The sequence below is a fragment of the Cydia splendana genome, chromosome 8 (assembly GCF_910591565.1).
Source record: "Cydia splendana chromosome 8, ilCydSple1.2, whole genome shotgun sequence".
In the NCBI taxonomy this organism is placed as follows: domain Eukaryota; kingdom Metazoa; phylum Arthropoda; class Insecta; order Lepidoptera; family Tortricidae; genus Cydia; species Cydia splendana.
In genome coordinates this window covers 16,201,961-16,217,490 of record NC_085967.1, presented here as the reverse complement: position 1 = coordinate 16,217,490, position 15,530 = coordinate 16,201,961, and the positions used below count along the sequence as shown (strand labels likewise).

The window sequence follows — 15,530 nt, the reverse complement described above, 5'->3', positions numbered from 1 at the left end:
CGTGTAGTATGATTGCGCACTTCCTTAAAAATATTTAATTATTTTTAAAGTCCCGCAAATCTATTACTACATTTATTTTTATAATAACTTTTATTTATTCCTAATATTAATATATTTTAGTGACACATGTTCTTTCAATTTTAAAAAGTAATACAATTGACTACATTTCTACAAGAAAAGTTTTTGTTTTGAATTTGTTGTGTTGGCAATATGTTGGTAAAAAGTGCGATCCGGCTGACGCAACTAGGAACAAAAAAAGGTTTTGTATGGACTTCAGTGACCTAGCCATAGCCAAAAAAAAACAAAATAAAACGTCAGTGCTATTCATCTGTCAAGTCAACTGTCAGCCACATTGCTTTGTTGCTTGTCATGGCGGTTCGTAAGTTTTACTTACGTATTTCTTGCAATTTCTTTTTTAAAAGCCTTCGTTATTTTCCAAAACAGTCAAACGTGATAAGAACATACAGTGAGTCAATAGATTTTGTTTAAATGCCACCGAAAACTAAGTTGTTTCAGTGCGAAATATGTGGCAATTGATACGCTCGCGAAAATCGCAAAAAAGGAAGTTTATGGCGAAATTTCCATTAGATGAAGACCGGTAAGTATTGCTTTAGATAGTTTTAGGCTTATTTTGGTGTAGCAGGCTATAAACACATCGAAAATAGAACATACAGTGAGTCAATAGATTTTGTTTAAATGCCACCGAAAACTAAGTTGTTTCAGTGCGAAATATGTGGCAATTGATACGCTCGCGAAAATCGCAAAAAAGGAAGTTTATGGCGAAATTTCCATTAGATGAAGACCGGTAAGTATTGCTTTAGATAGTTTTAGGCTTATTTTGGTGTAGCAGGCTATAAACACATCGAAAATTATATATTTCATATCCACTTTCATTGTGAACTAGTGATAAGACAACAACAAGTGACAAGTATCGATAATGACTGCAGCCTAATTTTTTATCAATGTAAATAAAATAAAATGAGTGAATTTCCTGGTATACAACATGACTATAATTATTTCTCCGAATATTTTTAGTGGAAAATTATTTATCATCTGTGCATTAATGGAATGGACATTATATTATATATTTTTGGAATCCAGTAATAGGGGATATTACTGCAATGTTCTGCCGCCAGAGTGCAGTACTACCGACTCCAGTAAATTCATAGACTTATACATACTCTGCCTGCCTTAAACTGTTATTTGACAAGTGTTCGCAGACAATAAATTATTATGACATTGATGCATCAAGGCGGTTTGTTAACAAGGTCCTAAGTACTGGTAAGCGCGAAAATCGAAATTTAGTTATCTGCCTTTTTATAGTAAGTAAGTAAGTAAGTAAATCTTTATTGCAAACCATGGTATTATCGCTCGAATATGCAAGAGTGATAGAGAGGATAACGAAATTTCGGTTTTCTTGTTTCGCGGTAGACCCCCAGATTGTGACAGATAGTGGTAGTGGCGCTACCTACGCAGAGTTTTGCGTGATATTCTCTATTATTTAAGATTTTAACCTAAAATATAAGAAAAAGTATGTGTCTCTGTTTTAATTATTAAATGTTTTCAGATGCAGGCAGTGGCGCAAATAAGTTGTAAAGGAAGACTTAATTTTATTATTCAAGAATATTATATGTATATAGAAAAAAAATCATTTAATCAGGTGAACACACATTTTCCCCTGTTACCTGTGGACCTTCGGACCGTCGGGATGTATTTTAAATTAATTATATTAAATTAAAAAAAAAAATCATTTTACATATTTTCATTTTAACAAATAAAAATCGTGTTCACATTTAAGTCCAACCATGTATTAGTCCACTAAAAGTCCACACTATATATAACATACGACTTAAATGTGGACTCGATTCTAACCTGATTTACAGTACGAAATTTGTTGACAGGGGCCCATGTCCCATGGGACCCTCCCCAATTTATCGATATCGATAAAATACGCAAGCGTGTGGCATACTACACTATTTAAGTCTGTTATGTTGGTATTATTGTTCTTTGACAGTTCTTTGTCATACATGTTGGTAATGATTGGAACACCAAACATACACAGACTAATCAAATCGCTAGTATGGAAGTCCCGTCTCTTAAAACGTAGTGATTATATTCTCTTTTGTGCGGTCCAAATCGAATCAAATTGATTTGTATCAGTGGTGTTATAGCCGGTCTAACAACTTTGTTACTAGAAATAGGCGCGAAATTCAAATTTTCTATAGGAGGATTACTCTTCACGCCTACCTTTTTTTTAAATTTGCCGCTTTTTCAACGGACGGAAATGGCTTGACAGACTATAGCTGAATATTGCTGGAGACAATAGACTTTTTTAAGATTTTTTTTATTCGGACAGCGAATTGGCGGGAAATTCACATTCCACGATTTCATTCTTTCACGTACGTTGAAGAAGTTTAAGTTACCTTAAAAACAATATCTTTATCATCATTATTTTGTCTCAGTTTATTGAAAAAAGTCATACGATATGGAAAACGCAAAATTACCAATTGAAAACGCTCATGAACCGACTGAAGAAGCTCATCAACCGGTGGTAAGAAATATATATTTCTAAGAAAGATTTTTCTAAGATCAATTTTTTATATGAATAAAACACTTCGTACAGTTATCTATAATAGCTATTGTCATCACTGTCAATTTTGTCAAATTGAATTGGGTAAACTACCACACGTTTGCTATAAAAATCCTATCATACCCACATTGCTACTTTTATGCCTTGTTGTTGTTGTAGTGCATTAGCGGTAGCACCATGAGTTCCCAAGAGGAGGCAAACAAACCGAAAAAACGGCATGCAACGTTTGCAGATAACACGATGACTGAAAAAGAGCTTTCTCAAACTAGCAGGTACCAATTGAGTTATTATTATTTCATAATTATAGAGAAGTCAAACAATTAAATTGTAGCAATCGCAACATGCAGGCGTGGGGAGCGGGGCGTGAACTACGCGACCAAAACATAGTAAATATAGTTCAATAGATCATTATGGCTGCAATGTTAAGACGAAACGGGAGCTGAGCTAAAAGTCAATTTTGAGATTTCAAGCTGAATATACCCGTCGCTCTGACGGGGCGTGAGAGACTGTATTTGTGTGTGTAATGCACGCACACAGATGCGTACGCTTGCACCCGCGCGCGCCTCATTGCCGACAATTTGCAATGTTATTTTTCGTGCGTTACTGCCACGAGGCGTTCACTTATTACTTACTGTGTTGCGATTGAATTTTTTGACCCGGCTTACGTTTACGGAACTCGATAATCTTTCTACTACTGTGACTTGGCTTTGTTTACTTGACTTTGCTGATCAGCTTATTGTTTTGGACTCCGTGAGTTGTGGTTACCTATTGGACCGCACGCAATTCATCTACCTTTATTCAAGTAATTAAGCGTAATTAGCCGAAACCTTTATAAGAGTGTAATTCATAAGAAGTACATAAGATATAATTTATGTACTGGTTTGCTGTTAGCTTTTAATTGTATCACTTTACATATATGTTACTCAAATAACTAACACGGTTACACTGTTGTAAGAACATTATTTTTCAGGTAGGCCTTATTATACCTACTATAGGCCTTATTACCTCCTAGTACCTTAGTAGTAGTAGTACTACTACGGAAATTGATTCAAAGACTCAAGACTGACTTAAGTGGCAGTAGGGTGTAGGGTTTTTTCTAGGCTTAATGAGTTCGCTGAAGCTTATTTTTTATACTTAGCGCACAGAACCACTAGTTTAACAGTATCAGCTCTAACCACATGTCACCATTTTGTCCTTTACGTAACAAACTCAGGGGCCCAGAATATCCGATGTACCTATCAAATCAAGGTTCTGTACCAAATAAGGCCCGGTTATTATAGTTCGTTATTTTTTAGCATTAGAAAGAAGGTAAACAATCATGACGTGTCTTTTTATTAATAATTATTGAAAAACGCTTTCAAAAATTAGTTTATATTACTTATGAAAGCAAAAGAATATAAAAAAGTATATGATTAATACATACATACATACATACATACAATCACGCCTATTTCCCGGAGGGGTAGGCAGAGACCACGGATTTCCACTTGCTACGATCCTGACATACCACTTTCGCTTCCTTCACATTCATAACATTCCTCATACACGCTCGCCGGTTTAGGGTGCTCTTGCTCATTAATATGATTTATAATTCTAACATATTTGCTATGACTTATTTTTCAATGGTAATTTTTAATAAGACATGTCAAAATCTGTTACCTTAATGCAAAAAAAAACGAACTTTAAGCGTGCTAACTTTCAAAATTTCATTTTTTATAAGATAGTATAAGTAGATGGGCAAAAATTTTGCGTCCATGTCCACCAGTGAGTAAGTGATTGAGATACCTAAACATTTAACTTTATAATGTAAAATGATATAATCTACTAACCTACTCGTTTAATTTCAGGTAGGTTGAATAAGGAACCAAGTAACCATGGGGAGGAGCAGTATTTACTAACATTTTCTTTTTGGGTCTTCAGAGTGTATCGTTTCCTTTTTTTGCACATATTACACTTAAATATATATTTTCTGTGTAAACCCTTACGTCTTTCAATGACAAGGGCAAGATCAGCAAATGTACAATTTGTATGATCGTGCCTGATATTTGAGATCACAGAAAATAAATATTTTAAATCCACTATTCTGCGACCTTCTAAAATTTTGTTTTATCATGATTCATGATCAAAAAGCTCGGATTCAATAGTCATATCAAACGTCGATTATGCAGTTGATGATGAGCTTGCATTTTCTACCATTGGTGCTGCAAATGCATCAACCGGTGGCGATAAACTTTGCCCTCTTGTAAAACAAATTACTATTGTGATTGTGTCCAGCAAAAGGCCAAAATTCGGTTTACTTTCCTGTTTAAAATATTACTAATTTATTCATATTTCAGATTAGGTACATAGGTAACTGTCTGAATGTTACAATGCCAGCTGGCAAATTCTATCACATTTGTTTGTTTGGTAGTCATGGTAACATTCACTTACATTGATATCCTTATTAAGATCTGTATCTTATTATCCAGACCTTAAAATATTGCCACCGTTGCCCTTTAAAAAAATTCTGTTTAAATAATTGGCTACTCAAACAATGCTTCTATAGTATAAATAATGACTACACAAAAATGGGTAGTATTGTATATAATGCACGAAATAAGGCCCGATTCTTAAGCGGGTTTAAATTTTGAGGCCATGTCCGCTAATACTATAGACAAAATATCAAGTTTAATAAACACAAAAAAAAAACATTGATGGGCCTTATTTTATAATTTAGGCCTTACTTTGTAATTTAAAGTAGAGTTAGGCCAAGAAAAATCTATAGCGATTTTGATAGAACACGCAGTGCAAGTATTATTTCAAACGTCGCTTCTATGAAATTATGACATATAAATAACACTTGCACTGCGTGTGCTATCAAAATTGCTGTAGACTTTTCTTGGTCTTACTCTAAAATATTCTTTATTACACCACAAACATAAAAACAAATTTAAAAAAAACCGGCGAAGTGCAAGTCGGACTCGCACACGAAGGGTTCCGTACCATTATTTATAAAAACGGTCACCCATCCAAGTACTGACCCCGCCCGACGTTGCTTAACACGTTCACTGCGTTACGGGGACTTTTGAACCCCGTACGATGTCATCATTCAGTGCGGAGGCTAAAAATCGTGTCTACTCGCTGGTGCGGAAGCTGTATCTTGGATATTTTTATGACTACGATAAAAACAAATATACATTTGAGTTTCTTGTCAAAAGTATAACCAAGTGGTATATTCAGAATATACGAGGTCTCAGGAACCCCGTACCGACCAGGGAACAAATTTTGCCTTCTAGTGCGATACGGGTTCCAGTGCACCCCGTATAGATTTTAGCTGGCCCGTACGGGGTTATGACCACAAAATTACTAGTGCAGTCAGCATTGCAAGACTTCTTATCGGTAAATTAAAAATAATGCGTTTGGGAAGCATGCTAGAATGGTGTTATTGCAAATGTAATGTAGTTAACAATTGATATAATTTAGAACAAGTAATTATACTTCACGACATAATCATATCACTGAATGTTACGTATTTTTGACTGCTGCTCAGTAATCAATTTTGACACCAGTCAGTGCCAAACATGTTGTGTCCGAAAGTGACGTTTTTAATATTAAAACTTTAGCTTTCAATCTGAAAAACGATATCTAGTTATTAGGTACTATAGTAAGCGCTAACATATCGTTTGTTTTATTTCCCATCACTATTGATTTATGGACATAAATAAGGTATGTGCGTTACGGGGTTTGCTAAGCCCCGTAGTTTTTCAATTTTAGTGCGATACGGGGATAAAATAACCCCGTCCTTTCATTTCTCTATAATTTCATACGTTTTTATCGTATCTACGTGCGAAGGGAACATGACGTAGGTAATTTCATAATCTTTAAGTTTGTCAGAAAAAAAATTAAATAATAAAATATTTCAGGACTTTATAGGAGTTTTAAGATACTTGGGTGTACGGGGCACTTTTATACCCGTAACGCACCAAGGTGTAAACCACTACGGGGCGGATTAGGCCTCGTAACGCACTACATTTTAGGTAAAGGATTTGGCTTGCCGCAGTGAACGTGTTAACTTCGGTCAAAAATCACGTTTGTTGTATGGGTATGTATAAAATATTTATTTTATCCTGTTTTTAGTATTTGTTGTTATAGCGGCAGCAGAAATAAATCATCTGTGAAAATTTCAACTGTCTAGCTATCACGGTTCGTGAGATACAGAGATACAGACGGACGGACGGACAGCGGAATCTTAGTAATAGGGTCCCGTGTTTTACCCTTTGGGTACGGAACCCTAAAACCGATTTACAATGTAGATAAAGGTAGCAACAGGCGGTCTTATCGCTGTTAGTTCTTATTCTTCGTTTGTTTAGCATTACAGTGAAGGTGACGTGTCTTTTTTAAGCATGCAATCGTATAATTATTTATTAGCTTTTTTTGTAATAGTTATGTACTTAGTGGTTAATATTAGTATTTACTATTTTTTTTTTCAATAATGCTTAAAAACGAAGTATAGACATGACAACCAAATATTAACGCCATTGTAGGGCAGGATATACAGAACATGAATCATTTGTACTGTCACGCTCCGTGATTGTTGAGCCATTTAGGGTTCTAGCTAAATTGGACATTCCATAGAGCACGAGTAAGTATGGAACAACCAATTCAGCTAGGACCCTAAATTGCTCGACAATTACGAAGCGTGCCTGTAGGTACCTAAAAATTTTGTTAACCCATTTTAACCATGCAATAAAATATTTTTGATTTTGATTTCTAATTTGAAATATTAGAATCAAAAAGTTCATAATAGATTGTATATCATAACTACAAAAATGTGTTCCCTACTCTCAACCCAAAACCCCTTGTATCTTAGGATCTAGATATTTTCACACAAGACGGTTTATCGATAACTTCTTACATCACTAGATTATCGACATTAAATGTCGACTATTGCCCATCACTTTTCTGGCTGTGTACGTATTTAGAAACTTGACTCCGCCCCTAAAATTAGTGCGATAGGGACAACTGCAGCTGAGGCGAAAAATCCTGCGTAAAAATGACAAAAATCGAGGTTTCGTAGTCCTCTTTTTCCTCCCCCAAAACTTAACCAATCGTAACCAAATTTGGAAATCTAAATGATTATGAAATTATCTGTGTCGGACCGTTTTGCTTTTTTGGCTAATTGATATCAGTTTTGAATACCACGCCTCTCATTGCGGCATAGTCTATTAGGCCATTTTGGCCGTTTTTGAAGGGCTCTAGCGCCTTAAAAAACAAAAATATCAAAAAAAGCAAAACGGTCCGACACAGATATTGACAATATTAATCTGTGTTGAAAAAATCATTGCTCTAGCTTCAAAAACCACGGAGGAAAACGAGGACTACGTTTGTATGGAGGAATGACCACTCCTGTTGGCTCTTAATTAGGGAATAATAGGTAGGTAGGTGGCAGTCTCTCACAAAAGGTAACCTTTTTTGTGTACGAAAACCTAAGTTATCAGATGCCTGACGTGCACACTTACCCTGATCTTTTGGTTGAGTATGACGCGATAATGTTATTTATTGTATTACAGCTCTTACAAAGAAGCTCTGAGTCAGCCCGCGCCAGGGATCTCCCACCAGCAACGTCTGGCGTGGTTGCAGAAGCGACGCGGCCCCGGTTTATGGGTACGTAGTAAATCAAACTAAAATAGTTAAGGGTTAATCTGCACAGTCGCCATCAGATATATCGGAGCGGCCAAGGCGCTCACAAATATCTGAACACGCCTCTATTGTCAAGGCGTTAGAGCGCGTGTTCAGATATTATGAACACCTTGGCCTCTCCGATATATCTGACGACGTCTACCTACTTGTCGAATATGTGCTACACAATGATAGATATTATATCAAAAGATTTTTGACAATTAAACTAGCTCATATGAACTGATGAAGGCTTTAGGGCTTATTCATTTATTACGTAAGAAACAACTTTTGTATACCATCGCCCCTTAATGTAAGAATAACTTTGTGTAAAAAACATTTCTAATACAAGCTTGAATATTAGAAAGTCTTTTACAGTACATGTGGTCCTATTTTCCCGCACTAGTGCGTAAAATAGCACTTTTCGTGCGTATGTCAAAAGTATAAAGGGCCATATGTACAGTCGCCATCAGATATATAGGAGCGGCCAAGGTGTTCACAATATCTGAACACGCGCTCTAACGCCCTGACAATAGAGGCGTGTTCCGATATTTGTGAGCACCTTGGCCGCTCCGATATATCTGATGGCGACTGTACTGTAAAACGTTGTACGATTCACGTGCGAATAGGTAATTCGCTCTTTTCCGCATTGTATCGTAAATAACTATTATTTACCAAGACGATGCTGACGAGAACAACTCAATAGGTTGCGGTATTTTATTACCTACAGAGTTTCTCTTTTGTAATCCAGGTTTCAGCTCAATCAGCCATATGTGATATAAATTAAAACAGTTTAGAAGACCTTCATAGCCGGTTTAGACTCTCGGCTCGCGGCTCGCCTCGCGGCGCGTCTCGTGGCTCGCCTCGAGTGGCCTTGAGCGCATGAGCCCGTCGAGCTAATGATTACACTCTCGCCTCGTGGCTCGGCTCGAGGCTCGTCTCATGGCGCGTAATCTCGTCGAGCTAATATATTTTAAACACTAACGGCACGGCATAAGGTTTATAATCGAGTGACAAGTCGAACGCTAGTGTGAACGCAAGCGCGCGTCCCGCGCGAGCCCTTTTGACTCGTGCCCAAAAAACCGCTCCTCCACGCGAGCCAGGCGAGCGCGAGCCGAGCCGCGAGACGAGTCTCGAGCCTACCGTTCACACTCACGTCTCGTGGCGCGGCTCGCGGCTCGTCTCGTGGCTCGCGCGAGAGTCTAAACCGAGTATCATAAGAATATTACAAATCAAATAAAAGCTCGTAAAAACTAAAATTGCCAACATTGTCGCAACCGCAACTTTGACTGTACTTGAGGGTTTCTTTTATTTTTTGCCATTTTATATTTTGTCACCTTTTTTGCCACATTTGTGTTATTTCTAATCAGGATGATTCACGAGCCCTTTTCATCCTTATAGAAGAAAAAAAGTGTTCTAAAATTTCCATATATTTTTCACACTTTCCTTTTTGTTACCGCCATACAAAGTGTATGGGGAAAAAGTAACACAATAGGAAAAAACTCTAGGATATTTTTTTATCCCATTAGGATCGAAAGAGCTCGTGATTCTGAGTAGAAATAACAAAAAAGTGGGAAAAAATATTCATAATAAATAAAAATGGTAAACAATAAAAGAAACGCTCACTTAGACATGTAGCTATAAATTACTTTGATCCGTAGTCAACCATTACCGAATACATAATAATAAAATGAATGGTTTACTCTTAGACAATAATCACAAAAACATTGTATTCACAGGTACAATGCGACGCGTGTAACTCCTGGCGTCGTCTGCCGCATGTTGTTGACTCCCATCAGCTGCCGCCTAAGTGGTATTGCTCTATGAATCCAGGTAAGTCAGAGTATTAAACAGGGCTTTTTTCCCCCAATTACGCGTCTGAAGGGGTTATTACATTCGTCTGTTTTTGTTAAGATCCGTATTCACTAAACTTATATTGACCGGGATATGGACCCTGAAGACCGGCCGGGTGACCGGGGTGATGGGAGCTCGAAAACAATACAAAAGGTCATCACGGTTTATATCCCGGTCCATAGAAGTCTAGTGAAACTAACCGTGTATCATTCAAAACTGTTAAGATCCGTATTAACAGAAAAAAGTATAAGTACATATACGTTGTAATTTATAAATACATGTAAGTATGATGTTTCCCTGTCCCTCTCAGTAGTAAGATAGCTATAGTAGCAAATAGTTTTACGACGGTTTAAGGTCTACTTACACGCAACCAGGGATCAGTTTAATCAAATAGAGGCATCTGGGTGACGCATGTTTTGAAGTTTCTGACCTAAGAGTCCTACTAGAATGGCTCTTCGTCTACTCGGTGATAATAAGTTTGGTAGCATTATTATAAGCATGCTATTAAAGCTTTATGAGATATTTTTTTATAGAATTCATTATGTTGTTTTGTTTACTTCTCAGTTTACGACGAAGTTACTTAAAATGCTTATGGTTTGTAAGACATAACTAATTTTAATTAAAAACTTTCGCAACTTTCAGATAAATCTGTAGCAGACTGCTCCGCCCCGGAAACTCCCCTGCGTATATCAGACGAAGAAGACCTCATCCACAGCGAGTACTCGGCTGGCTCGCTGGTGTGGGCGCGGCTGCCCGGCTGGCCGTGGTGGCCCGCCATGGTCGACGACGAGCCTGACACCGAGCAGTTCTACTGGCTCGACGGTTTCTCCGATATACCGGTAATGAACCACTTACACCCTAGACCTGATCATAGCGTGTAAGCTCGCTGGTGTGGGCGCGGCTTCCCGGCTGGCCGTGGTGGCCCGCCATGGTCGACGACGAGCCTGACACCGAGTAGTTCTACTGGCTCGACGGCTTCTCCGATATACCGGTAATTAACCACTTACACCCTAGACCTGATCATAGCGTGTAAGCTCGCTGGTGTGGTCGCGGCTTCCCGGCTGGCCGTGGTGGCCCGCCATGGTCGACACCGAGCAGTTCTACTGGCTCGACGGCTTCTCCGATATACCGGTAATGTTACGCCACTTACACCCTAGACCTGATCATAGCGTGTAAGCTCGCTGGTGTGGGCGCGGCTTCCCGGTTGGCCGTGGTGGCCCGCCATGGTGGATGACGAATGACGAACCTGATACTGAGCAGTTCTACTGGCTCGACGGCTTCTCCGATATACCGGTACTGTTGCACCTTAGACCTAATAACAGCAAGCACTTAGTTCGCTGGTATGAATGCGGCTGATCGTGGTAGATGGTGGCCCGCCATAGTATATCACGAGCCCGACACCGAGCAGTTGTATTGAGTAATGGCCAAAAAAACTGGTGTACTTACATTTAATTGAACATGAACACCGCTACCAAATATATAATATTGTACCCTGATCACAAGTTACATTGTTTATTAATTTAATATACACACCTATATTTATATTATATGTGTATAAATTTAATAAGATTTGTATTTTATTCAGACACATTACAACGTCGTGTTCTTCGAAGAGAAGGGCGCCACACGGGCTTGGATATCTCCAGAAAATTTGGAGCCTTACACTCAAAATAAAAAGAGGTTCCGAGGTCCTTTAAACTCCAAGCAATACAAGAAGCGACTAGAACGGGCTATACAGAAGGCCGACAAAGCTGAAAAACTTCCTGTGGCCGATCGTTTAGCCAAATTCAGCTTCATAAATACCTACAAAGGGCCAATAGTCAGTCCGAAGAAAGTAACCAAAACAGAGTTAGAGATGTTCCAAAAGAAGTTGAAACGTAAATTCAATGTTGACTTTCCTATTGAAGCTACTTCGGACTCTGAGGACGAGGAATCTATTCAAGCGCTAAGGGAAATAAACAAAAAGAAAAATGTTATCCTGATTGGTACACCTCGAAGTAAAAAGGCTAAACAATATAATACTTCTAATAAAGATAATGATAATGCAGCCATGAAAGCTGTTTTAGAAAAGCAGGATAATGAGTATCTTAAGCATAATGAGGAAAATAATACTAACGGGGAAGAAAACGGACGAAAGCCTCCAACGGAACAAGACATTGAAAAGAAACCTAAAAAGATAATTGACTTTAAAACTCCTAAAAAAGGGTCAGATGTTGTGAAAAATACCACCAATATCAGCTTTCCAAGTGCAGCAACAACTAATTCTCAAGAGCAATCGTTTAAGATACCAGATTCTATGGCTACTGAAATCGGAAGCACACCGACATTAAACTTGGGATCGCAGAATGGTTTTGATAATGGTGAGAAACATAAGTACATTTTTGTTGGTAAATCGCAAATGTAAAGCATGGTGAGACACTTAAAACATAGTAAGGTTTTGGCGTTTTATTGAGTTAGGGGCTATTCATAAATTACGTCATTTCAAATAGGAAACTGGGTCATTCGAAGCATGATTTTTGGATGATTTTAGGGGGGGTCAAAAATCGTCAAAAATAGATGACGTGATTTATGGACAACCCCTTATTGATATTATAGGTGATATTAGGATTATAGGCGGTTCCGCGGCCAGCTTCCTGACACTGCGGGGCTGCCAAAATGCATCGCCAAAAATCGAAAAAATCGTCAAAAATAGATGACATAATTTTTGGACAGCCCCTTATTGATATTATAGGTGATATTAGGATTATGGGCGGTTCCGCGGCCAGCTTCCTGACACTGCGGGGCTACCAAAATGCATCGCAGCCATAATTAGTTTTTTTAAATATATATTTCATAATATTTGATAATATGTACCCAGGGCCGGATTAACCCTAAGACAAAGTAGGCCTACGGCGGGGCGGCGGGGGCCTCGGCTAGGGGGCCCCGGCGGCTCAGAGCGCACCAAAAATTTTTTTTTTTCATACGGTCAAAATTCACGCGTAATTTTTTTATTCTTAATAATAATGAGTATGCTTTGTTATTGTTATTTTTTCCATCCATTCTTTAATTCAATGAAACTGTAATAAAATTGAAGCAATACGTTTACGGGGCGTATATGCGTACCTGGGGCCCGTTTCTCAAAAGCTTGTAACTTGTAATACAAGTGGAAGTCCCTTTCTAACAAAAGCTGTCAAAAAGTGATATCCGCTTTTGAGAAACGGACCCTGTTGTAAAGGTTTCCTGATAAAATGTTAACATTTACTTTTTTTCGAACAACCAACAACTTCTGGGTTATTTCGAATTACGAGGACTATTAAAGCAAAGAAAAGTGTCCCCAGTTTTTCATACGAATTTTGGGTGTCAGTTTAGTGACGGTCCATACAAAATGTATGTATGTAAAAATGCGTCACAAAAGTGACCTTTTTTCGACGATTGGTTCATGTCAGAGCGCTGCTTGCTTACAGCTCGGCCTTCGGCGTCGCTTTTTAAGAAATATCAACATTGATTTCAGTAGCTTGGCCTTTTGCCTCGCATGAAAGCTCACTTCGCTAAAAGACGCTTCGGGCTTGTAGAGCAATGCGGAGATTGCTGAGCTCGACCTTTACTTCAGCCTCACTTTTTACCTCAATTTACCATTGGTTTGTGTTCCTCATCTCCTCTACTTCAGCTTAGCCTTTGGCCTCGCTGCGCCTAGCTCGGCCTACGGTCTCGCTTTTTAATACAATGGACATTGGTTCGTGTCTGTGCTCAACTATTTACCTATCCTGTAGCCTGAAGCACGGTTTGAGTTCGCATGAAAGCTCGCCTCACTGGGGCACTTCGGACTTTTAGGCCCAGGTGAAGATCGGTACCCGGCCTGGCCTTTTAACAGGCTTTCACAAATTGCGATATTGTTAAAAAATTTCGCGCTCGCTACGCTCGCTTTTTTGGTAGGTTTTTTGGTTGACCCTCTATCTACATGTTAGCTTGACTGGTGAATGAATACAGTTAGACCAAGAAAAGTCTGCAATGATTTTGATAGGATACGCAGTGCAAGTGTTATTTATACGTCATAATTTCATAGAAGTTTGACGTTTAAAATAACACTTGCGCTGCGTGTGCTATCAAAATCGTTGCAGACTTATCTTGGTCTAACTCTAATAATTTTAACATATGGAAATTCTTTATTACTAAATTGATTCTAATCATGTGGCTCGGCGTTTTGTCTTATGGTCGGACACGCTGTTCAGCCTCGCAAAATATTAACTATTGAGAATATCAACTTTGCGGCACTAATTGAGCGTAGCCTCGCTTAAATTTTTCCATTAGAAGTACTTAGATAGGAAAGCGACGCGAAAGGGCTCTCCCCATACTTGACGCAACGCGCAATCGGCAAAAACCGATGGAAAAAAGCTTTATGTCCAAGCAATAAGAGCGAAAAAGATATCGTTCTGACTAGACTCGGATCGTCTCGGCTGAAGATTTAAATTAAAAACGCAAACTTATTTCACTGTACTGAACAACTGAACATGCTGTATGCAGAATTGACTGTAAGGGGGCCCCGAGCCTTGCACTGCCTAGGGGCCCCGACCAGTGTTGGCCGAAAGTTAATGCAAATTGAAAATGCTGGCCATTAACCATTATAAATTGAATCGTAAACTGTAATCGTCCGTTACGGTTTAAGGTTCAATTTATAATGGTTAATGGCCAACATTTTCAATTCGCATTAACTTTCGGCCAACACTGGCCCCGACATGCTTAATCCGGCCCTGTATGTACTTATGCTAGTTTATTTGTAGGCAATAGTTGCCTAAAAATAAAGATTTTTCATTTGATTTAAATATATATGTTTTTATTTCAGATTCTTCAAAAACGTACGTACCTGAAGATGAATCAGATCCTGTAGTTATTACTCAGGATTTCCAGATTCGCGTGGATACTCCAAGCAGTGACGATTTTGACTTTTAGTACCTACAGTTTTTCAAGGAATTTCTGTAATATTATCGATTTACTATTGCTTGATTATTGTTCAAAAACCATATCTTGCTCTATGTAGATTGATTTTTAAACTTATTTTTTACCATTAAGTTGTACAATGTTAAACTTCACGAATAAGTAATAGTCGGAGAACTATATCATTCTTAAATGAAATATCTGCCTTTAATATTTAAGTAACAACCGCACTGGCGGTACAAATGATTGTCGATGTCGCTGACATTTTGCAATAATTTACTTAAATAGGGTCACTACATTAGAAATACATATAGACTAGACTAGAAGCTTTATTGTATACAGTGAGTACCTAATTTAGGCGAGTTCAGGTCTATATAGGTATTATACCTTTTTTTGCGTGTTACATGATGCAAATGTAAGCATTAAGTTATTTCTTGATAAGTTTTACTTTTTATCTCTAGATATAAATATTAAAACTATATAAAACATTTATTTACATACAATATATATACAGTGGTAC

The 15,530-nt window shown here is 38.1% G+C and overlaps 1 protein-coding gene across 1 annotated transcript; it reads left to right on the top strand.

Moving 5' to 3' along the window:
* The first annotated feature begins 2,483 nt into the window (after nucleotides 1–2,483).
* Nucleotides 2,484–15,025, top strand: LOC134793056 (zinc finger CW-type PWWP domain protein 1-like). The gene is made up of 7 exons (XM_063764579.1): nucleotides 2,484–2,551; nucleotides 2,750–2,862; nucleotides 8,140–8,233; nucleotides 9,985–10,078; nucleotides 10,742–10,938; nucleotides 11,685–12,459; nucleotides 14,919–15,025. Exons 1-7 carry the CDS (start codon nucleotides 2,486–2,488, stop codon nucleotides 15,023–15,025), a joined length of 1,446 nt encoding a protein of 481 aa, XP_063620649.1. The 5' UTR covers nucleotides 2,484–2,485.
* Nucleotides 15,026–15,530: the final 505 nt, after the last annotated feature.

Excerpts from the sequence above, each read along its gene's own strand:
- LOC134793056 (XM_063764579.1), top strand. The coding sequence starts at position 2,486 with ATGGAAAACGCAAAATTACCAATTGAAAACGCTCATGAACCGACTGAA. Across the intron at positions 8,234-9,984 it reads GACGCGGCCCCGGTTTATGG|GTACAATGCGACGCGTGTAA; the intron begins GTACGTAGTAAA and ends TTGTATTCACAG. Across the intron at positions 12,460-14,918 it reads GCAGAATGGTTTTGATAATG|ATTCTTCAAAAACGTACGTA; the intron begins GTGAGAAACATA and ends TTTTTATTTCAG.